Source organism: Onthophagus taurus, chromosome 11, assembly GCF_036711975.1.
Source record: "Onthophagus taurus isolate NC chromosome 11, IU_Otau_3.0, whole genome shotgun sequence".
In the NCBI taxonomy this organism is placed as follows: Eukaryota; Metazoa; Arthropoda; class Insecta; order Coleoptera; family Scarabaeidae; genus Onthophagus; species Onthophagus taurus.
Window position 1 is genome coordinate 28,307,809 of NC_091976.1, and position 25,553 is coordinate 28,333,361.

The 25,553-nt window shown below is 30.2% G+C and overlaps 1 protein-coding gene and 1 long non-coding RNA gene across 6 annotated transcripts in view; both read left to right on the forward strand.

Moving 5' to 3' along the window:
- LOC111423676 (fasciclin-2-like) overlaps nucleotides 1-20,804 on the forward strand; it is a 163,892-nt gene extending 143,088 nt beyond the window's left edge. Inside the window, exons 7-9 of one of the 5 annotated variants that reach the window (XM_023056949.2) lie at nucleotides 19,041-19,242; nucleotides 19,425-19,532; nucleotides 19,800-20,804. In XM_023056949.2, the coding sequence (XP_022912717.1) occupies nucleotides 19,041-19,242; nucleotides 19,425-19,532; nucleotides 19,800-19,941 (452 nt within the window). In that variant the 3' untranslated portion in view covers nucleotides 19,942-20,804. Of the gene's footprint in view, nucleotides 1-67; nucleotides 7,480-19,040; nucleotides 19,243-19,424; nucleotides 19,533-19,799 lie in introns of those variants that run through there. The other 4 variants (XM_023056950.2, XR_011641889.1, XM_023056951.2 and 1 more) reach the window with 4 other exon arrangements.
- Nucleotides 20,805-21,447: 643 nt separating this feature from the next.
- Nucleotides 21,448-21,969, forward strand: LOC139432221 (uncharacterized). The gene is made up of 2 exons (XR_011642088.1): nucleotides 21,448-21,631; nucleotides 21,803-21,969. It is a non-coding gene; the product is annotated as an uncharacterized lncRNA (long non-coding RNA).
- Nucleotides 21,970-25,553: the final 3,584 nt, after the last annotated feature.

The following is a 25,553-nucleotide window of genomic DNA, read 5'->3' on the forward strand; positions in this document are numbered from 1 at the left end:
TTTTACGATTTTTGTGTGCCTACGATGATTATGTAAAATTTTTTTTGAGTGAGATTTCACCTCATAGGTCCGTTTTATTCGTCCTCCCCGAGTCCGAGGCCTGCCTCTGTGCTCCTTCACCCAGCAATGACAGTTTTAATACTGGTGATTGGTGGCGTCTGGTGTTAAAGAAAGAACTCCGCTAATAAACGGGTCCCCGTAATATTAACAAACCGAGAAAATACCAAAAAAGACTTTCCTGAACGAACTTTTTTAACAACGGTTTTAATTATTATTGTAAATTTAATCACTATTGGGGTACAGGGGTTTAACGAAAATTTATTATAACAACGTTGTGTTCTTCGAGATGATTTGGAGAACTTTGATGGACTTTTTCGTCTAGGGACTTTAAGGAAAAAAATGTTTAAGAATTTTTAGGAGAAAAAATGTGGTGTATGGGTATTAAAAGTGAGTTCTATTTGGATGCGTACAGGAAAATAAAATTAAATTGATGATGAATTAGAAAGGTTTATTAAATATTTAGGAGTTGTTTGTTAAAGATTTAGTTTGTTATTTTTTTTTTTAGATCCAATCAATATTTTTATAGATCTTTTTAAATATAATCGTACTTAAAAACAAATAATACATTTTTATCCACTAGTTATTATATTTATTAAAGTAATGAATGTAGGAAAACTTTTTAAGGGTAGTTAAATAGAAAAAACGCTAAATTTGCGGTTGTTATTTTATTTAAAATCTATATATTATATTGGCTTGTTAAATATTTTCTAAATACTACAAATATGTTAAAAATATATATATGTATAAGAAAATTCATCTATAAGTATAAACTTTCTCATTAATTTAATTTTAATGAAACTGTACGCATAAAATTCAATTAATTCCCGAATTATTAACTTGTTAAAATATTATTTTTCATTTTCATCAATTGCACCGTAGATGGCATGAAGTTTTTTGTTTTTTCTTTTTAATTATTTTTTTGTTTTATTAATCGATTAATTTATTAACGAACATTCCACAAAACACTCTTTTTTCTCTTTCTAATAAGCTGTTGATTAATCTTAATTTTATTAATCTTATTCATCTCAATCTTAAGCTGTATCCAGACATTCAAATCTGCTCCAAAACTCGCGAGCATTCAGTGTGGATACACCTTATTAATAGATTTTTTTGTGATTGGCTTAAATTTAAGAAAAATCCGTTTTTATTGAGTCCTATTATTTAAAAAAATATTGTTTTTACCAATTTAAGAAAAAAACGCGCGTGTGCAAAACTAGAATGAGTGAGCATGGATAATAAATAATTCTTTTCATATTAACAACCAAAATTAATTATAACAAAAAAAAAGTACTGCCAAAATCGTAAATGTAAAATACACACCTAACAGAGATCAAATTTAATTTTTTTTAATTTCATTCAATTTTTTTGTGTCCGTTTAGCATGTATTAATTAATTGTATACTTCTTTTTTAATTATTATTTTTTAATTCTTATTCCACGTCATCATTCACCACTTACATTTACTTTTTGTGTTTTAATTTTTAATTTTTTTATTATTTTTTTTTGAATTCGTCACTTCGTTTGCGTTGTTTGTGTACAAATCACCAGTTTTAAGTTCGTTGTTTGTGTAAAATGGACAATAACGATTAGTCGCATTTATTAAATTAATATTAATTGATTAGAACGAATTATAAATATTATAGATTTCCATATCATTGAAATGACTAAATGAAATTAATTATTACACAAGTTGCAAATATTCGTCATCGAAGCACGAGAAAGAAAAATGTTTTTAAAAAACTTATTTATGATGATTGCGAATCAAATTTCTTATAATTTGATGAACTTAGTTAAATTGTGATCAAGTTAGTTTACTAAGGCCCACTTTTACCATCCTCCTGATAAACTATCTAGAAGATAGTTGCCATGGTTACGGCGGTTTTAAGCGCTCTCATTGGCTAAGAACTGGACTTATCTATCGAATAAATTTATCAGGAGGTGGTAAAAGTCGGCATAAATGAGCAGTTTAAAAAAACCTTAAGATTTCACGAATAGCAAAAAGTTCATTAATAATCTTACTTTCCTCTCGAGTTGTTAATGCATATATAGTGAAGAATAAATCTAGAAATATCTCTAAACTTTGCCTATTATGTAAAGTAACAACTTATGGGCTACCCTTAAGATGCTATGTATACTTAAGTTTATCCCCAGTTCCAATACATTATTCATCACTTTCATCATAACTAACTGTGGCAGAGACTTCATCTCGTTTCTGCACATAATTTTCCTCCTCATCTGACTCCATCATTAATTGTAGAGTCGTTTTGACGTCTTTAAAACTTACAAAGTTTTGCAATGATATCTGAGGGTTGTTCTGATGTTTAGGTTGGGTTGGATTTTGCGCAGATACACAACGTCTTGGGTAAAATATTTTGGGTTGGCAGAATATTTTGCACAAAAACAATATTATTCTCATTCGCAGTGAAATATTACACTCAGAATTAATTATTATGGACAGAAGCAAGTAATCAGTAGAAAAAACCATTTGCAGAAAAGAACATCATACGCAGAAGCAACATATTATTAGATAAAAGCAAAATATTATGCGTAAATACAGAATATCTTATGTAGAAATAAATGATCATGGACAGTAGCAAAATAACAAACGCAGTTGCAAAATGTCTTGAGCAGAAATAAGACTTCATGTTCAGAAATGAAATCATAAGTAGAAGCAGCGTATTTGGCGATTTGAAGAAAAAACCGTTTGCGCATAATGTTTAGCAAGGTACCATAACCAGAAATTATATGCATAGAAGCGTAATACATGATAAACTATTTATTGATTTGGGATATCAAAAGCAAATATAACATTATGATCATTTTTAGAAGAAAACATGATGCTCAAATTCAAAATATCATATGCATAAACAAAATGTTGCTTAAGCAAAATATTATGGACAGGTGAAGAAAATAATATGTACAGAATCAAAATATCATGAACACTAGCAAATTTTAAGATAAAACATCAGAAATAAATGTAACGTCATGGTCACATACAAAAGTTATGGTTATATGCGGAAGAGATATCACCAGAAGCAGTATATCATACGCAGATGCAAAATATATAGAGCAGAAATCAGAAACATCAATCGAGAAAATATCTGAGGATTGTTTAGATGTCATAAGTTGGGTTGGGTTGGGTTGGATTGCCCACAACGTCTTGGGCAAAATATTATAGGTTGAAGCGGAATATTTGGCACAGAAACAATATTCTCATTCGCAGTAAGATATAACGCTCAGAATTAAATATTATGGACAGAAACAACTAATCAGTAGAAAAAACCATTTGCAGAAGAGAACAACATATGCAAAAGCAACGTATTATTAGTTAAAAGCAACGTATTATTAGTTAAAAGCAAAATATTATGCGTAAATACAGAAGCAAAATATCACACGCAGTTGCAAAATGTCTTGAGCAAATACAAGACGTCATGTTCAGAAATGAAATCATAAGTAGAAGCAGCGTATTTGGCGATATGAAGAAGAAACCGTTTGCGCATAATGTTTAGCAAGGTACCATAACTGAAAATTATATGCATAGAAGCGTAATACATGATTAACTATTTATTGATTTGGGATACCAAAAGCAAATATGACATTATGATCATTTTTAGGAGAAAACATGATGCTCAAATTAAAAATATCATATGCATAAACAAAATGTTGCTTAAGCAAAATATTATGGACAGAATCAAAATACCATGAGCAGTAGCAAATTTTTAGGGTGGAAGAAAACATGTACAAAGGAAGATATAGCAACACAAGTAAATCATCAGAAAATAAGCGAGATATCACCAGCAAAAATGACGTTATGATTATTTCTAGGAGAAAACATTATGCTGATTGGCGGAAATATCACAGGTAGAAACAAAATATTATGGCTGAAGCAATAAATCATGCCCAGAAGGTAATATTAAGAACAGAAGCAAATCATCAGTTGGAGAAGCAAAGTAACAGAGGCAAAAAAACAGGAGGGCATGATGTTTTACAAGACACCATAGACAGAAAATATTATGGGTAGAAATAATTAAAATATCACGAGAAGTAGCAAATTTTTAATTGAAAAGGTGAAATGTAAGAAATAAGTATAACATCATGGTTATATGCAGAAGATATTACCAGCAGAAGCAGTATATCATAGGCAAAAACAGAACATTATACGCAGATGCAGAATATAGTATAGAGCAGAAATTAGAAACATCAATGTCGGGAAAATATCTGAGGATTGTTTAGATGTCATGAGTTGGGTTGGGTTGGATTTTGCCCAGATACACAACGTCTTGGTCAAAATATTATGGATTGAAGCAGAATATTTGACACAGCAACAATATTATTATGAATAATGTCAAAAAAAATGTACAGAATCAAAATATCATGAGCTGTAGCAAATTTTTAGATGAAAAGGTGAAATGCCAGAAATAAATGTAAGTCATGGTTATATGCAGAAGAGATATTATCACCAGAAGCAGTGTATTATAGGCAGAAACAGAATATATAGAGCAGAAATTACCAATATTATGTCCAGAAACAAATATTATGAGCAGAAACAATATGATATCTTGCTTGTCATGTTAATAAGATAACAACAAAGACCAAACTAAAAAAGCAACTAACTTAATGCATGTTCTTATAAGAGAAATATAACTTATTTATCAAGAAATTTTGCATTAATCATTGAAAAAATGTAAATGCCTTTATTTATCTTTAGCTTCGCTCCATAGCTTTTTGTTGTTTCCGTTTACACTAAAAGTTTATTTGAAACATAGTTGAACCAAGTTTGAAGATTAATTAACCAAATAGCTTCATTTACAACTATTTAGGTGTTACATCAAAACCATGCAAAGCTTTATGGAATTAAGTTAGACTTGCAGAATACATAAGTTTCGTTGTTTCGTCACCGCAAAGAGTTAGTATTTGCATGATAGGTAGAAACAAAATGTTATGGCTGAAGTAATAAATGAAATATCCAGAAGCAAATATATCTAGAACTGAAGCAAACCATGAGCTGGGGAAGCAAATAACAGGCAAAAATAATGTCGTGATCATTTACTGAAGAAAATAGGTGGGCATGATGTTTTACAAGACACCATAGCCAGAAACAACATATTGTTTAAGCAAAATATTATGGGTAGAAATAATTAAAATAGCAGCAAGATTTCAGTTGAAAATGTAAAACGTCAGAAATAAGTATAACGTCATGGTTATATGCAGAAGATATTAGCACCAGAAGCAGTACATCATAGACAGAAAGAGAATATTATCGCAAAAGTAGAATATATAGAGAAGAAATCGAAACGTCATGTCTGGAAAATATCTGAGGATTTTTTAGATGTCATGAGTTGGGTTGGGTTAGATTTTGTTCAGATATACAACGTTTGGGCAAAATATTATGGGTTGAAGCAGAATATTTGGCACACAAACAATATTATTCTCATTCGCAGTAAAATATTACACTCAGAATTAAATATTATGGACAGAAGCAAGTAATCAGTAGAAAAAACCATTTGCAGAAGAGAACATCATACGCAAAGCAACGTATTATTAGATAAAAGCAAAATATAATGTTTAAATACAGAATATCTTTGAACATTACTCTGTTATGGCTGAAGCAATAAATGATGCCCAGAAGCTAATATCAAGAACAGAAGCAAATCATCAGCTGGAGAAGCAAAGTAACAGAGGCAGAAGTAATATCGTGATTATTTACCGAAGAAAATGATATTTTACAAGACACCATAGACAGAAACAACATATTGTTTAAGCAAAATATTATGGGTAGAAATAATTAAAATATCACGAGCACTATCAAATTTTCAATTGAAAAGGTGAAACGTCAGAAATAAGTATAACGTGGCTTATAACATGGTTATATACAGAAGATATTAGCACCAGAAGCAATATATCATAGCCAGAAACAGAATTTTATCGCAAAAGCAGAATATATAGAACAAAAATCAGAAATATCATGTCTGGAGAATATCTGAAGGTTGTCAGATATCATGAGTTGAGTTGGGTTGGGTTTTGCCCAGATACACCACGTCTTGGGCAAAATATTATGGATTGAAGCAGAATTATTATTATGAATAATGTCAAAAAAATATGTACAGAATCAAAATATCATGAGCAGTAGCAAATTTTTAGATGAAAAGGTGAAATGTCAGAAATAAATGTAAGTCATGGTTATATGGAGAAGAGATATCACCAGAAGCAGTATATCATAGGCAGAAGCAGAATATATAGAGCAGAAATCAGAAACGTTATGTCCAGAACCAAATATTATGAGCAGAAACAATATGATATCTTGCTTGTCATGCATAAGTTATTCATAAGGTAACAACAAAGACCTTCTTATTACTTATTTATCGAGAAATTTTGCATTAATCATTGAAAAAATTTAAATAAAATAAAATACTTTTTTTCAAATCAAATTAATTTTGGTAGATTCCGTTTACACTAAAAGTTTATTTGAAACATAGTTGAATCACGTTTGACAGACACATCAAAATTAATTACCCAAAGAGCTTCATTTACAACTATTTAGGTGTTACATCAAAGCCATGCAAAACTTTATAGAATTAAATTAGTCTTGCAAAATACATAAATTTACATCCCAGATTAACACTTTCATATCAACAGTTTTAAACATTATCTAATAGAAAAGTTATTCAACATGGCATCTCATTTTAGCGAGATACGACGAAAATTCCCGAAACCGAGCTTTGCCTGGTTTCGTCACCGCACGGAGTTAGTATTTGGGTCAAATCAACCCTTTGATTGCTATCGCATGCAAAACAGCCGCAACACATAATTGTTTTGGTCAGAGAACACATACAAAACTTTGATTTGAATTCGTAATTACTATACGTTTAATTTGTTTGGGATTAATTACTTCATTATCTTTTCTTATATGGTTAAGAAAATTTATTATTGTAATATAAATGTAATACATTAATTAAAAGCTTTCACCAGACGTCGCCAAATTTGCTGCTCAAATCTTATGATATATTATTATATTGCTAAAAAAACTTGACCACAATTTTACTCATCTAAGCAACTAACTAAACCAAATTAACTAAAAATTCGCAATCAGAATCAAAAAACTACCAAAATCATCTTTTTACCTCGTGCCTAAATCAATATAAACTTGTGTTATTAATTAATTATTATTATTCTTAAAACAAATCGAATTTTTGACGTAAAAAAAAGTTGATTCCGCCTTCGGGTGGGTTTTATTGAATTTATATATAAAAGAAAATATAAGAATATGTAACAATTAACGAAAAATTAACAAAAAAGATACACCCACAAAAAAAAAGATATATGAATATAAATTAAGACGTTGTTTTATATATACGTATATATACGATGATAACGAAAAGTTAAATATAAAGAAAAAAATAAATAAATGGTTTTAATTAGATTTGTTTTTTATATGTTTTGTGATTTGGTAATTTGGTTTTACTACTAACACTAAATTACAACGAAAAGGGGATTAAAATTTAAACGTGTTTAAAATAAACTAAACGGGGTAATAAATCATATAAAACTCATCATCTTAGTAGTTTTTTAAAACTTTAATTTTTTAAACTTTGTGCTTTTTTGTGGAAGTGACTAAGTAAAAGTGGCTTTTGAGGAGTGACGTTGTCGCTTTTGTTGTGTCTTTTGAACGAAAAAAAAAAGTAAATAATTTATTAACGAACGGTTCTTGATAAAAGTTCGGCTACAGTTGGAGACCATGGCCCAAGTGTACGTAGAATTTTTATTTTTCTAGTTTTTTAAAGGCTTTATTGGGGCTTTTGGGCACATCGAGCTTTATTTCTAATCATTCGAGCCTTTAAAAACACTGAAAAATCTTTACAATCAATGTTAATTCTTTAGAGAATGTTCTTTAGCTGTAGATATGTGTTGCTTGTAGACAAAAAAAATGCACGTTTTCTTTCCTTTTCATAATGCTAATTTCTCTTTAAAATTTTTTTTTTTTATTTGTTGGGATGGGTTGAAATGTTAATATTATTTTATTTATTAATAAGGTTTTTATGATTATGATAGAATAGAATTAATTTCTACTACATACACACTTTATATACATACAATAAAAACGGATTTATGTTTAATTTTTAATGTTAAGTTAATGTTCACGACACTTAACTTAAATTAATAATAATAATACAGTGAATTTTATTTAAAATGCAATATATAAAAATATATTTCCATAGAAACCTACTTACTTTGTCACATATAAAATGCAACATGTCTGAATGTTTCTGGTTGTACGTCTAATGTTAGTTCTAGTGACAGGTCCATATTTTTATTGAACTAAAACTAGAACTAACACTAGACCTAGAACTAGAAACATTCGGATTTAGCCGAACGTCTTTCAAGACGGCTAAACCCGAATGATTCTAGTTCTAGGTCTAGTGTTAGTTCTAGTGATAGTGCAAAACTAGAACTAACACTAGACCTAGAACTAGAAACATTCGGATTTAACCGCACGTCTTTCAAGACGGCTAAACCCGAATGATTCTAGTTCTAGGTCTAGTGTTAGTTCTAGTTTTGCACTATCATTAGAACTAACACAAGACCTAGAACTAGAATCATTCGGGTTTAGCCGTCTTGAAAGACGTGCGGCTAAATCCGAATGTTTCTAGTTCTAGGTCTAGTGTTAGTTCTAGTTTTGCACTATCACTAGTTTTACACTATCACTAGAACTAACATTCGGATTTAGCCGCACGTCTTTCAAGACGGCTAAACCCGAATGATTCTAGTTCTAGGTCTTTTGTTAGTTCTAGTGATAGTGCAAAACTAGAACTAACACTAGACCTGATTTAGTTGGTTTAGCCGTCTTGAAAGACGTGCTTCTAAATCCGAATGTTTCTAGTTCTAGCTCTTGTGTTAGTTCTAGTTTTGCACTATCACTAGAACTAACATAAGACTTAGAACTAGAATCATTCGGGTTTAGCCGTCTTGAAAGACGTGCGGCTAAATCCGAATGTTTCTAGTTCTAAGTCTAGTGTTAGTTCTAGTTTTGCACTATCACTAGAGCTAACAAAAGACCTAGAACTAGAATCATTCGGGTTTAGCCGTCTTGAAAGACGTGCGGCTAAATCCGAATGTATCTAGTTCTAGGTCTAGTGTTAGTTCTAGTGATAGTGCAAAACTAGAACTAACACTAGACCTGATTTAGTTGGTTTAACCGTCTTGAAAGACGTGCGGCTAAATCCGAATGTTTCTAGTTCTAGCTCTTGTGTTAGTTGTAGTTTTGCACTATCACTAGAACTAACATAAGACCTAGAACTAGAATCATTCGGGTTTAGCCGTCTTGAAAGACGTGCGGCTAAATCCGAATGTTTCTAGTTCTAAGTCTAGTGTTAGTTCTAGTTTTGCACTATCACTAGAGCTAACAAAAGACCTAGAACTAGAATCATTCGGGTTTAGCCGTCTTGAAAGACGTGCGGCTAAATCCGAATGTTTCTAGTTCTAGGTCTAGTGTTAGTTCTAGTGATAGTGCAAAACTAGAACTAACACTAGACCTGATTTAGTTGGTTTAGCCATCTTGAAAGACGTGCTTCTAAATCCGAATGTTTGTAGTTCTAGCTCTTGTGTTAGTTCCAGTTTTGCACTATCACTAGAACTAACATAAGACCTAGAACTAGAATCATTCGGGTTTAGCCGTCTTGAAAGACGTGCGGCTAAATCCGAATGTTTCTAGTTCTAGGTCTAGTGTTAGTTCTAGTGATAGTGCAAAACTAGAACTAACACTAGACCTGATTTAGTTGGTTTAGCCGTCTTGAAAGACGTGCTTCTAAATCCGAATGTTTCTAGTTCTAGCTCTTGTGTTAGTTCTAGTTTTGCACTATCACTAGAACTAACAAAAGACCTAGAACTAGAATCATTCGGGTTTAGCCGTCTTGAAAGACGTGCGGCTAAATCCGAATGTTTATAGTTCTAGGTCTAGTGTTAGTTCTAGATTTGCACTATCACTAGAACTAACAAAAGACCTAGAACTAGAATCATTCGGGTTTAGCCGTCTTGAAAGACGTGCGGCTAAATCCGAATGCTTCTAGTTCTAGGTCTAGTGTTAGTTCTAGTGATAGTGCAAAACTAGAACTAACAGTAGACCTGATTTAGTTGGTTTAACCGTCTTGAAAGACGTGCGGCTAAATCCGAATGTTTTTAGTTCTAGCTCTTGTGTTAGTTCTAGTTTTGCACTATCACTAGAGCTAACAAAAGACCTAGAACTAGAATCATTTGGGTTTAGCCGTCTCGAAAGACGTGCGGCTAAATCCGAATGTTTCTAGTTCTAGGTCTAGTGTTAGTTCTAGATTTAAATGTTATTTAGCGTTTGATTGTGATATATTTTTATTGAACGGAAAGTAGAACTAACACTAGACCATATTTATAATACAGGTTACTTGCAATAAAAATTAAAAGATTTTATGTTTCGAGCACACAGAAATTTCTTTTTTAGCAATTAATTTCTTCTAGCTAATAGATCAGGAGATTACTCCTGGCTATTATTAGTTTCCTTCTTCGGGTTCTTGGACTCAATGTATGATTCGCAGCTGCTAAACGACCAAGTCCAACAAGTCTGCAAAATGTGACGTCCATCGCTACAGTTGATGGGAATTATGTAAAAATTAGCTTCTCAAAATCGAGATATTTCTCAAGTTTGAAAAAAATATTAATCTGTTTTGCAAAATTTTATACAGCTTGCTTATTTTTTTATAAGTAAAGCATAAAAAAGCAAAAATCTTTGACGTTTCAATACATAGATATATAGATGAGAGATTTTTGCCCAAAACTCATGGAAACATTTAGCAAAATGATCAACCTAATTGCGCATTTTCACCAATAGCAATCCATTAGCGTCGTTTTCAAACCATGCTGTGTGTTGCGTGAACTAAAAAAAGCAATTCATGGAAAATGGATCGAAATTATAGTCAGAATCTTTTTGATTATAAGAGTAACATGGCAGAAACATGTCAAGAAGCGAACAAAAAAATATGGCGAATTTCATTCAAGAGTTAAAGATACAATTTCGTCTGGGGTAACTAATTAATGATGAGTTTTGACAAAAAATCCAAGATCTTTAATGATATGTGTTTAAATGTTTGGCCATATCTAAATTAATCTTATAACCTCAACCATCACAGATTATTGAACCATAGGGAGGTCTGAAAAGGTGTTTGTTGCTATACAATGCAAGACTGTCACAAGGGGACTAGTTAGAGAGATGAAGCTTATCATAAAGACAAGTACAGTAAGTCACAAAAATTTCGCCGAGAAGATTGAGTGAGATCTTTCAGAGGTCCCAAGAATGGTTTGGAGATCTAAATGAAATTATATAGTTGATGATTATTCCAAAACGTTCAACAGAATTATGGATACCAATCTGTATGGCGATGAAACAGAAAACTTTGGGGACGTCAAAAACGGTATCTGGCAGAAGGAATTAGCAATCCAGCCTATTAGCAATTACCAAGATTATATATTATATAATCTATCAAGATATATGTATATATCTTGATGCAAAGACGGATCCAGGACTATTTTCAACATTGCCTACAGTCAGGAGAATAAAATGGCCATAAACCTGGACGAGAATCACTTGAAATAGATGATGAGTCACATTCAAAAATCATAGATTAAAACATAAAGAGATTTTCTTGAGAATATCATGAGACTTTATGCTCTCCTTGGGTATTCCAACAAGACAATGATCCCAAAAATTACAATATAAACCTCAACCTCAATCCCATTGAGAGTATGTATGATAATCTTAGAACTAGTTGTTGACAAAAATTTTGCAAATCCGAAAGGAGCATGGAGGAGCATTTTTCAAGCTTCATTGACGCCATGCCAAAGAGATATCTTGTGCTAAATGTTTTTAATAGCTCCTCTACTATTTTATATCTTCGGTGATTATAAGTATGGTTGAAAATAAGGTAAAATCGTCTAGGATCTAGAGGCAGATTTTCCAAAATGTGTCCAAAATGTCATATCATGCTTAACCAGAAGTTTACAGAAAAATGTTGCTGATGTGTGGCTTGAACGTTAACTAGAGATAACTAGAACACTTAATAATTAGCTGCAGGACACTTACTAGGGTACACAAGCAGTTTATGAAGAGTTCTCCAAATAAGAGAAATGTTAATATTTGAGTGAAAATTCAAATTGTGTTCTTTTATCTCTGATTATGTACATGATAATCTTAATCGTTCAGTAACAAAAGACTTATTTTGAAATAAAGCAAGGTCATTGTTAGTTCTAGTTTTGCACTATCACTAGAACTAACACAAGACCTAGAACTAGAATCATTCGTGTTTAGCCGTTTTGAAAGACGTGCGGCTAAACCCGAATTTTTCTAGTTCTAGGTCTAGTGTTAGTTCTAGATTTGCACTAGCACTATCACTAGAACAAACACAAGACCTAGAACTAGAATCATTTGGGTTTAGCCGTCTTGAAACACGTGCGGTTAAATCCGAATGTTTCTAGTTCTAAGTCTAGTGTTAGTTCTAGATTTGCACTAGCACTATCACTAGAACTAACACAAGACCTAGAACTAGAATCATTGGGGTTTAGCCGTCTTGAGAGACGTGCGGCTAAACCCGAATGTTTCTAGTTCCAGTGTTAGTTCTAATTTTACACTATCACTAGAACTAACACAAGACCTAAAACTAGAATCATTCGTGTTTAGCCGTCTTGAAAGACGTGCGGCTAAACCCGAATGTTTCTAGTTCTAGGTATAGTGTTAGTTCTAGATTTGCACTAGCACTATCACTAGAATTAACACTAGACCTAGAACTAGAATCATTTGGGTTTAGCCGTCTTGAGAGACGTGCGGCTAAATCCAAATGTTTCTAGTTCTAAGTCTAGTGTTAGTTCTAAATTTGCACTAGCACTATCACTAGAACTAACACAAGACCTAGAACTAGAATCATTTGGGTTTAGCCGTCTTGAGAGACGTGCGGCTAAACCCGAATGTTTCTAGTTCCAGTGTTAGTTCTAATTTTACACTATCACTAGAACTAACACAAGACCTAGAACTGAAATCATTTGGGTTTAGCCGTCTTGAGAGACGTGCGGCTAAATCTGAATGTTTCTAGTTCTAGGTCCTGTGTTAGTTCTAGTTTTGCACTAGCACTATCACTAGAACTAACACAACACCTAGAACTAGAATCATTTGGGTTTAGCCGTCTTGAGAGACGTGCGGCTAAACCCGAATGTTTCTAGTTCCAGTGTTAGTTCTAATTTTACACTATCACTAGAACTAACACAAGACCTAAAACTAGAATCATTCGTGTGTAGCCGTCTTGAAAGACGTGCGGCTAATCCCGAATGTTTCTAGTTCTAGGTCTAGTGCTAGTTCTAGATTTGCACTAGCACTATCACTAGAACTAACACTAGACCTAGAACTAGAATCATTCGGGTTTAGCCGTCTTGAGAGACGTGCGGCTAAACCCGAATGTTTCTAGTTCTAGGTTTAGTTTTAGTTCTAGTTTTAAATGTTATTTAGCGTTAGATTGTGGTATTTTTTTATTGAACGAAAAGTAGAACTAACACTAGACCTAGAACCAGAAACATTTGCGTTTAGCCGTGCGTTTTTTTCCTTTTTCCAAGCAAAACTTTTTCTTTGCAAAACTACCCAATACCTGTACTATTAAAATTAAGCTATGTTGCATTTTATATGAGACAGTGCAAGTGCATAGTAGTTTCATAACTATAGTTTCTACATATTATGATATTACAACAATTAATTGTTACTATTCGAAATCAAATTTTGCAAAAAAGAACGCTTTAAACGTTTTAAAACTCCGTTTTACAGCGAAATAACCTCGCTATAGCGCATAAAAAGGATGTAAATGGCAGAATTAAAGCTTTAAAAAGTGAACCTCAAAATGAACGTTTTCGATGCCCCCCTTTTTTTTGTAGGTACACGAGGTTTTACACTAATACACTATTCAAAAGAGTGCGCCGATTTAACTTTACTGACCCAGGTTCGAAATTACGAAACTCCGATTTTCAACACCAACATCAAAGGGAGACCACTTTTTTCAATGAACTTTTTTTTTATCTTTTAGCTTTTTGTGGAGTGGCGAAAATGGTTTTTGGTCGAAAAGTTTTTCGATTAGCATTTTCTTTTTTTTATAAAAGAGGATATTGAAATAATATGATTATATTAATTTATAATCGTGAACATTAGCTTCAATCAAAAAAGAACTATAACTTTAGAGTGCACAGAAAATTCGATATAATCAAATAATTCAAAATCAATTCAATTAGAAGCACAATCACATACTATATATGTAACAATTGCAACTGTTCGCCCAACCCCATCATCATACCGTTGGCGCCCCCATCGTTCAATGTATTGCAGGTTAATTGTCATTAGACGTAACTGCAATCAAACAACCGTTGTTGCAGCCACCATAACCAAGAACCGCCACCACGCCGTTTCCATACACAACGGATATCGCTATCAATCATCTCATCCCTCCGGCCCAAAGCATTATCCGAAATAACCCGAACGCGACGGATACGTAATAGCGACGTTACGACGCCCGTTTCGAAGGCACGCATCGACGGTTTTGGAGAACGAAAATGATGTTAATTGATTTATGGATGTTTAGGTATCATGTTGGTGGTATCGATCGTTTGGGTTGACGTTGATGAAAATTGGGTTCATGTAATTTAGTGCTTCATTTCTATGAAAACTAATTAACATTTGATTAAAAAGAATTAAACTAAAAGAAGTTATTTCATGATCTTTGCGTGGCTGTCTGTTACAAATTTTTGGTCCGAAATGCAGGTGCTTTGGAGAAATGCGCCAGTTCGTAGAATTTTAACAGTCATTTGTATTTTAAATTCAGCCGGCTAATCATATTATTAGCACACAAGATTTTAGTAAATTATCACAGATATACTTATATATTTTTGTACGTCTGGATGAAGTGGTGATCCTTTTTGCTTAACCCTTTGTGTCCCGACTGTAATTCTCCTACTATACAAGAAAGAATCTGTATAAAAAACGACGCAATCCTCATTGTAGGGTTTTTAGGTATATTTACACTTATTCATCCAGATGTGAGGTTAGAAGTTTAATGAAAAGTGGTGTTGTTGAATTTTGTTGTTCAAAAATCTCTTTGATAAATGGTTATTAGGTGTGAGCTTTAATTTAAAATAAGTCTCATTCCTTAATTTCAATAAACACGGCTTCCAGGAATTTTTAAATTAGCATCTTTTTTGACTTTTTTAAAATGTAAGTGTTGTTTCAACATTTTTTTTCTTAATATTTTTCCTATCCAACCCATCAATTATTATACATCATTTTAAAGAGAAAGCTTTGAGCTTTAATTTAAAATAAGTTTCATTCCTTAATTTCAATAAACACGGCTTCCAGAAATTTTTAAATTAGCACTTTTTTGACACTTTTAGGTTATAGGAAAATGTAAGTTTTGTTTCAACATTTTTTTTATCAATATTTTTCCAATCCAACCCAACAATTATGATACATCATTTTAAAGAGAAAGCTTTGAGGTTTAATTTAAAATAAGTCTCATTCCTTAATTTCAATAAACACGGCTTCCAGGAATTTTGAAATTAGCATCTTTTTTGACACTTTTAAGTTATAGGAAAATGTAAGTTTTGTTTCAACATTTTTTTTGTCAATATTTTTCCAATCCAACCCAACAACTATTATACATCATTTTAAAGAGAAAGCTTTGAGGTTTATTTTAGAATAAGTCTCATTCCTTAATTTCAATAAGCACGGCTTCCAGGAATTTTTAAATTAGCATCTTTTTTGACTTTTTTAAATGTAAGTGTTGTTTCAGCATTTTTTTTCTTAATATTTTTCCTATCCAACCCATCAATTATTATACATCATTTTAAAGAGAAAGCTTTGAGCTTTAATTTAAAATAAGTTTCATTCCTTAATTTCAGTAAATACGGCTTCCAGAAATTTTTAAATTAGCACTTTTTTGACACTTTTAGGTTATAGGACAATGTCAGTTTTGTTTCAACATTTTTTTTGTCAATATTTTTTCAATCCAACCCATTAATTATTATAGATCATTTTAAAGAGAAAGCTTTGAGCTTTAATTTAAAATAAGTTTCATTCCTTAATTTCAATAAATACGGCTTCCAGAAATTTTTAAATTAGCACTTTTTTGACTTTTTTAAATGTAAGTGTTGTTTCAGCATTTTTTTTCTTAATATTTTTCAAATCCAACCCATCAATTATTATACATCATTTTAAAGAGAAACCTTTGAGGTTTAATTTAGAATAAGTCTCATTCCTTAATTTCAATAAATACGGCTTCCAGGAATTTTTATATTAGTATCTTTTTTGACACTTTTAAGTTATAGGAAAATGTAAGTTTTGTTTCAACATTTTTTTTGTCAATATTTTTCCAATCCAACCCAACAATTATTATACATCATTTTAAAGAGAAAGCTTTGGGGTTTAATTTAGAATAAGTCTCATTCCTTAATTTCAATAAACACGGCTACCAGGAATTTTTAAATTAGCATTTTTTTTAACTTTTTTCAATGTAAGTGTTGTTTCAGCATTTTTTTTCTTAATATTTTTCCAATCCAACCCATCAATTATTATACATCATTTTAAAGAGAAAGCTTTGAGCTTTAATTTAAAATAAGTTTCATTCCTTAATTTCAATAAATACGTCTTCTAGGAATTTTTAAATTAGCATCTTTTTTGACACTTTTAAGTTATAGGAAAATGTAAGTTTTGTTTCAACATTTTTTTTGTCAATATTTTTCCAATCCAACCCTACAATTATTATACATCATTTTAAAGAGAAAGCTTTGAGGTTTAATTTAAAATAAGTCTCATTCTTTAATTTCAATAAACACGGCTTCCAGGAATTTTTAAATTAGCATCTTTTTTGACTTTTTTAAATGTAAGTGTTGTTTCAGCATTTTTTTTTCTTAATATTTTTCCAATCCAACCCATCAATTATTATTATACATCATTTTAAAGAGAAAGCTTTGAGCTTTAATTTAAAATAAGTTTCATTCCTTAATTTCAATAAATACGGCTTCCAGGAATTTTTAAATTAGCATCTTTTTTGACACTTTTATGTTATACGAAAATGTAAGTTTTGTTTCAAACATTTTTTTTGTCAATATTTTGCCAATCCAACCCTACAATTATTATACATCATTTTAAAGAGAAAGCTTTGAGCTTTAATTTAGAATAAGTTACATTCCTTAATTTCAATAAACACGGCTTCCAGGAATTTTTAAATTAGCATCTTTTTTGATACTTAGAAAATAGGGGATTGCATATTTTGCTAAAATTGATTCCAAAAGCCTTTACTGGGTGTATTTTGATAGCGTTTTAATTCTGTCACAAAGATTCAAAATTTTTGACTTCTTGGGACACAAAGGGTTAACACTATGTTCGACTATAAAGTAGCTTTTTAGCATTGCTTGTTGATTTATTGTGTCCAAGTAATGATAGAGTACTATTCATAACAAATCATTACGAAATTTTTAGAAATATTCCCCGCCCAAACACCTTTGCTTATGTTATATCAGAAAATGTTCCAACAACTACAAATTGGTTTATTTCAAAAGAAGTATTTCGATACTGAACGATTAAGATTATCGTGTACAGGCTTAGGTTGTCTATTCCATAATGACGCCATAATTTGGTTGTCGCTACGTTTTAGACACTACAGTTTAAAGCATTAAAACCTTATGGCATTTTGCAACACCTTGTCAAAAGGAATCCAAAAACGTTAAAATATACAGGCTGTTCCATTTAAAGAACACACTCACCATGTCGTAACTCAGACTGCCGTCAAGATTTTTATTTTATTTCTATGCCAAGATATGCGGAAAAGTTTCAAGTCATTTTTATTTAAAACTTTTTTTAATATAAGTTGAAGTTTAAGCTGTAGAACCATTATTCCATACTTTTTGTACATCCTGTATATCTCGAATTATCCTCTAAGTCGAATAATTTTCGTTTTTATCTCTTTAAGTCGAATTTCTCTGTAACTCGAACTGAACCACTATGGAATTTCTTCAATTTTTACTTCTATAAGTCGAATTTACCAAAGAATAAAATATTCGAATCCGCTCTGTAAGTAATTTTGACTACAGAATCAAACCAAATGTACGCTGGCTCAGAAACTACAGAACCAAAACAAACCTAATGTTCTTATTGTTTTAGAATCAGATGAAAGCGATAATAATCTTGAAAATGAAATACTTATCGCTGTGCCTACATTTGATGAAGCTCTTATTGAAACCTTTGTATTATCAAGAGAGAATGTTCCAGATAATATTCATAATTCTTTACATTTAATAGAAGATTTTTTCGATAAAGAGCTTTAAAAAAATTGATTAATTTTCTACTTACAATAGTATTAAAGTTTCTGTTTTAAATATACGTATTAGAAAAGTACATTTCTAATTTTTTTCTACTAAATTCTACTAATTTTTCTCGAATTCTCCATAACTCGAAGTTTTCTTCCACTCCCTTAATAATTCGAGTTAGGGGAATTTCACTGTATGGATTTTAAGAACGTAATATTTGCATGTGCAGAGTTGTAGAACTTATTGAGTCCAAGAACCCTAAGAAGGAAACTAATATTAGCCAGATGTAATCTCCTGAGCTATTAGTTATATCGAAAAAAAATTATTAATTGCTAAAAAAGAAATTTCTGTGTACTCGAAACATAAAACCTTTTAATTTTTATTAATAATAATTTTAATTCTTTCCAAATAACAATCACAAATACAAAATCACAATCACAAATTCATCATCGCACAATTTTTCACGATTATTTTTTAAAAACAATATCTTATTATGAAAGAAACACGCACTTAATCACCTTTTTTAACATGTTCTGCTGCTACTAATATTTTATAAACAATCTTTGTTTTTTTATATATATTTAACTATTATTTTTTAAAAGAAAATCTAATTCGTTTCTATTTTATAATTAGGTCTGGATCAAATTGTTCAACCCCACGAAACAACATCGATAAGCAGCCTGGTGATCATCGGGATCGTAATTGGAGCAATTTTCCTCCTTTTAATCATCATCGATGGGCTATGTTTTTGCATTAATCGAGCTGGATTACTCGCTTTTTGTTGTGAGTGTATTCGAGCTAAACGAATCGATGAGGATGATTCGAAAGTTTCAAGGTAATGAGAAAATTTTTTTTATTTACAACAAAAACATTTTTAAATTTTATGTTGAATCCAATTTATTTCATAATTTTATTTGGAACATAAAACATTCATTTTTGATTTGAAATATTTGGTTGTACATTTTTATTTCATCATTGAGTTATACACACAGTTCAGTAGTACGTTGGATATTTTAGTTTATACAGTTGGCGATTTCCACTGCCTTATTGTAGTTACAAAGCTGCTCCGGCTCATCCAAATTGTCTCAACTTGCCACAACCGATTAAGTTGGCCTCAACAAACGAGTAAGAAATTCAAAAAAGACTCGTATGAAATCAAAAATTATAATTTTACGTTTTTAACCAACGTTTTTTTTATCTGTTTATTTAAGCATGAAAATGAATTATTTTCTTCAATTTTTCGTTTAATTTTCTTAAAAATGTTAAAGCATGATGAAAGCTCGAATGATTTTATTTAATAATGTTTAATTAATCAAAAATTAAGCATGATGTACATGGGCATGTTTAAAAATAATTAATTTCGTACTTTAATGGAAGTTGTGATAATTACAGGGCTGAAAAAGAACCGTTAAGTCCAGAAAATCGTGAACAACAATACAACGCCGATCCGGAAAAGAAAACTTTAATGGCTGAATACGATGGAAAACAAGTTCAAATGAAATCGATAGAAATTGGGAAATATTCAGCCGTTTAAAACATTTTTTGCAAAATTTATGTTAAAATTAACTATGTCTAGGTACACGCAATTTAAATGAAAAGCGAAAAAATTGTTGCGTGTATCTAAATACTTTGTAAAAAAAATTAAAACTTTTACTTAAAAAAAGTTATACTCAAATTAAAATGTTATCTCCTACTACTACGAAAAAATCATTTTCCTTTTTGTAAATGTTAAAATATATCATTAAAATCATTATTATTAATGTAAAGAAACGTGCCAAAAAATTATTAGCTTGTTCTTGTACTGGTTCCAGCCAAAGTTCTCTATATATATATGAATAAGTAAGTGTAAACATCTCAGATAATAATAATTATTTTTTAATAAAGTATCGCTGTGTCTAGCTTATAAATATGATAGGTATAAAAGAAGTAAGTAGTTTTTACAGCCTTAGACTTTGTTAACTTGGTTAGATAATAAAACTTATTACTTATCTAGTTAATCAAATTTAATTTGTACTTATAGTTACGAAGACTGAAGGACGATAAAGAACAAAAAATTATTTTTTTGTGTATTAGATTAATTTTTACTTTGTTATGACCGTTTTCTTAATTTTTAGTTATTATTCGTAAGTATATCGCGTTGTGCTTTTTTTGCTAAACATGACAGTATTACTACAATTTATAATCCATAAATAAGAAGATATAATGAATAAGAAGAGTGTCTTAATCTTAATCTAACAAAAAAGAAATAATGTAACCAACAAATAAATATAAGATTTTATTATATAAAAAATCCATAAAAAAGAAAATAAAACCAAAAGTATTAAGTGTAAAGAAATTATAAGGTTATATTTATAATTGTAGCTTTTGATATTTGACCAATAAATACCATACAATGCATTTCTTTTCATAAAACATCCGTTCAAATTATTTCCGACCAAACCAACAAAATAAATTTAAAAATAAAGATTATTTTTATGTTTCAAAAATGGCTTACTTTTCGAGAGACATCTTATATTCAGTAGCGAAACTAAGTTTGTACTAAATTAACTTAGTTATAAATTAAATAAAAGATTAATTGATTAAATATAAGATTAATATATTAAATTCGTTATTCTTTTCTGATTACAGAAATATAGGGCTTGACAGGTCTATTTCTTATTGTTTTAGAATAAAGCTAAAAATAAACTTTTTTTTAGTGTCGTCAAAGAAATTAAATTTACAGTTTCCTGTAAATTATAACTAAAAATTAAAAAAAAAATATTTCTGATATTTGAAACAAATACATTTGTTGAACTATTTCATTTATATTTGTTTTACACACAAGTTGGAAGAGATTGCATTATTTCACATTTTTTATTAATATCTAATATTATTATTAAATAACTTAATAAATTATTGATAGATGGCGCTCATATATCTTTTTTTAATTCAAATAAACAGCAACTTTGTTTGTATTCAAAGCAAAAACAATACACAAAAACATAAAAAAAAGATATAAAATAAAAAAAAATTTAAATATAAAGCGAAATATTAGCGATTATAATTTTATTATTGTTAGGTTATCCAACTTGACTCGGTTACCATGGTGATTAAGATCCAAATATTGCAGGTGCTTGTCAAAATAGAATTGAATTTAAGTTTTTTTTAAGGAAAAAGTCTTATTTAATTAGTTTAAAAGGATGTATTTAACTCAAAATTGGTTTATCTAGGGAATTATAAACAAGGTAAGTGGATTAAATCAAAAAAAGATATTTTTAATTTATTTCTCTTAATTAGAATCGATTTAAATTAATTACAATTAACGAATTAGTTATGAATGCGAGAATTGTTTTAAAATTAATAAAAATTAGGTTAGAATTGATAAAAAAATCGGAATAAAATTTTATTATTTTAAGGTTATCCAACTTGACTCGGTTACCATGGTGATTAAGATCCAAATATTGCAGGTACTTGTCAAAATTGACGTTGAATTTAAGTTTTTTTTAATGAAAAACACATAATTAATTGGATTTAAAGGTTGTATTTAATTCAAAATTGGTAAATGGATGAAATTATAAGCAAGGTAAGTGGATTAAATCAAAATAAAATATTTTTGGATCAATTAAATGTACAAGAATTTAGCGTTAAATAACAGTTAAAACTAGAACTAACATAGACCTAGAACTAGAAACATTCAGGTTTAGCCGCACGTCTTTCAAGGCGGCTAAACCTGAATGATTCTAGTTCTAGATCTTGTGTTAGTTCTAGTGATAGTGCTAGTGTAAAACTAGAATTAATACTCCTGTATAATCGTAAAACGACTGACCAAGTGGATTCTGTGCTTGTGATGGCTGTCATCAGTGTTCTGTGATAAAAATATGAATACGAAATATATTACGTATTTATAATTTTTTCAATCAACTTCGAACTAATAAATAAATAATATAATAATATTAAAATCCATAGCCTTTATTTCAAAGCAGTGTTCAACGTATTAAGTTTACAAGAAACAATAAATAAAAATCAAGGAATTAGTCATGCAAAGAAGAGAACCAAGAAACAACAATCAGAAACTATTTTTACGAGCTATTAATAATCTGACAGTAAAGTTATATCAAAGACAATAATGAGTGAGGAAGGAGGTGTACTGCCGGATGTTGTGGAAGCTATGAGGAGATGGATACAACATTTTGGGGAGCTACTAGATGCATAGAACTTAATAGAAGAACAAGATAAAAAAGAAGGAACTTCTTCTTCTTTTTAAAGCCTTTGCCTTGTACTATATAATCTAGAGACGTGGAATGATGAATTCCAGCTTTCATACCACCTTGTGGGCTGGCGCCGAGGAAGTCTGTTTGATCCCTTGCAATTTTCGGCAATCTCCATGCACGACGTTTGCTTCGGACTATATCTTGGACACCGCAGAGTTCTTCGCTTCTGTTATGGTCTCTCAGGGTGTAGCTTGCTATGGCTCGTAGGTTCCTCATCTCTGCTGTTCGAATGATTCTTTTTGTTGTAGAGTTTTCAGACCTTGTTTCCACAGCGTAACTAATAACAAGTTATACGCAGGTCTTGTATATGCGGATTTTACTTTGTATGGTCATGTGTTTGTTTCGCCATATTATATCTCGCAAATACCCTGATATTTAGGTTGCTTTGGTTGTTTGAGCTTTGACTTCCTCGCGGAGATTTCTGCTATTTGTGATGTTGACGCCAAGATATTTAAAACTCATGACCTGCTCAACCAGTTTATTATATATCGCCTCTTTCGGCAGGTTATCCTCGTCCTTCAAGATCAACACTGCATCTTTAGTTGTTTGTTCCCCAATAATCCGATTGAAAAGGTTAGGGATTAAGCTATCTATCTATCTATATTTAGCTGAAGACGATAAAAGCAAATATTATGCTATAAAAAGAATAAAGTTGGGAAGGGCAGCCAGAAAAGATTGGCAAGTAGTATAATGCACAAAAAAGGCAATACAAAGAACTGTTGGAGTCACAGTGTGGATTCTAAAGTGGTAGAAGAACAAAAAATCATGTATTTGGACTTAAAGGTTTCTGAAGTATCGATGGTTTTGTTCTCATTAATGGCTAATTAACATCTCGAATTTATAAATTTTCCTTTTAGTTTCTTTCTGCTTTATGCTGATCAGCATCAAATGAAACGGTTTTCAAATGCACCCGGGACATAAAATCTTCACAACAACAACTTCATCAGTTTCCACTAGATTTTTCAGCCGCAACAGAAGTGGTTTTGTTGTTGGGTTGGGTTGGGCATAGTGATCCACTTCTAAGTAGGTAGAATATAGTAGGTACATAAATCTTCTAGGAGAAATAGATTGATGCAATTTGTCTTGCATCATCTTTTCCAGGGCAATGTTAAAAAGCATGGTTTTATGGTTTCATGGTTTTAAAATGTTCTTGATGAGGTGTTTTGACTTTACAAGAAAGTTTCCTGAGAGTTAAAGATATTATTTCTCCTAGATATTAATAGGTTAATATAAATTAATAAACAATAATAATAGTTTTTATAAATTATATTTGAGTTGTCTCGTTACATATGATTCACACAATGAGTATTAACATTATTATTTTTGTTTGTGACAAAATTTGCTTTCTCGCCGATTTTTCGTTCAAATTGTAATAGATTTTTTTTGTTATTATTCTTTTTTTTTGGAATGTATCTTAAATTAATCAATAAATAGTATCTAAAAACCGTGAAGTTCCATCTTGATTGGAAGCCACAAGTTAACTAACAACCTATGATACTTAATTAATTAATTTATATAAATATATACAGGATATATACCGTTAATTGAATACTGAACAATGTGATCTCGCTAAAATAGAGTGAAAAAAAAAAACAATTATACAATGGCCACAATCTCGTTTCAAAAAACTGTACTTGTAGATAATAATAATAATAATACTTTTAGTTTTCTTTTAGTTGTTTACGATTATAATTAATTTTATTAAGTACATACGTGTGTTTGTGTCTCTTCGGTGTATTATTTATTAATTTTTTTGTCGAATGATGCGAAAATATGTTTTTTTTTGTCTTGTGCATAAAGCATATAATTTTAATTAAAAAAAACGAATAAATAACGGAATGTTTCGCAGTCTTTAATTATTCCTTTAATTATTTGATAATCAAAGATCAATAAATACTTCTTGTTTTATGTACTTTTAAGTTTACAGAAGATTTAAAAAAACAGTGAGAATTAAAGAAAAAAGGATTAATAAAAGTTTTTTTAAAAGTGTTATAATTCCCTTTCACCCCTTTTAATATTTTTCCTCGAATAAAAAAATTAAGTTATTTTTAATTATTTCCAGTATTCTTTTTTTTTTTCGTTTCAATGCTAAATGTTATTAATTAGTTAATATCTATCTATTTATTGTTAATAATTATTACAGATATTTATACAGGAGTTTCATACAAGAAAATCATTAAAAATCATTTTGTAAGGCAGCGTAATCTTCATTAAACGTTTTAAATGTAAAAAAGAAAACGAAAATAGGAAAACAATAGTAGTTATTAAAAAAAAGATTGCACATTTAATGACTAAGATGAAGTTTATCGAGTTACTTTTTATAATATATCACTTGGTAAGCTGCATTTTAATACCGTTTAGCTTAAATTTTTTTTATTTAAGTAATTTTTTGTTCCGTTTAATTAATTTTTTTTTTTTTTGTTCAAGAGGCACTATGGATTGTGATGTGTACCACAAATTTACGTGTGTCCAACTCTTTTACTATACAGGAATCAATTTCCTTTATCTTCAAAGGGTTGCGATTTTTGAACAAATGATTTTTTTTGAACAATTGATTTTTTTAATAATTGTTCAAGGTACGCGCGTCATATTTTTCCATATTACAAAAAGATTTATTTACATTGTTTATATTAATTCATCCAAAAGAAACGTACACAGCAAAAAGGCATTTTTAAAAGTCAATTATGCTTAATTTAGAGGTTTTTCTCTTTAAATACATTACAGTACAAATTATTTAATTCTAAACGGTTACAATTTTTTTTTTTAAATATAAATTCAATTTTATGTTGGATTTGAAACTTATTGTAAATTTATTTACAAATACAAAAAATTATTTGTATTAATTTTTTAATCTCATTTGTTTTCTGGTCTAATTAACGCAGTAAAAAGATAAATT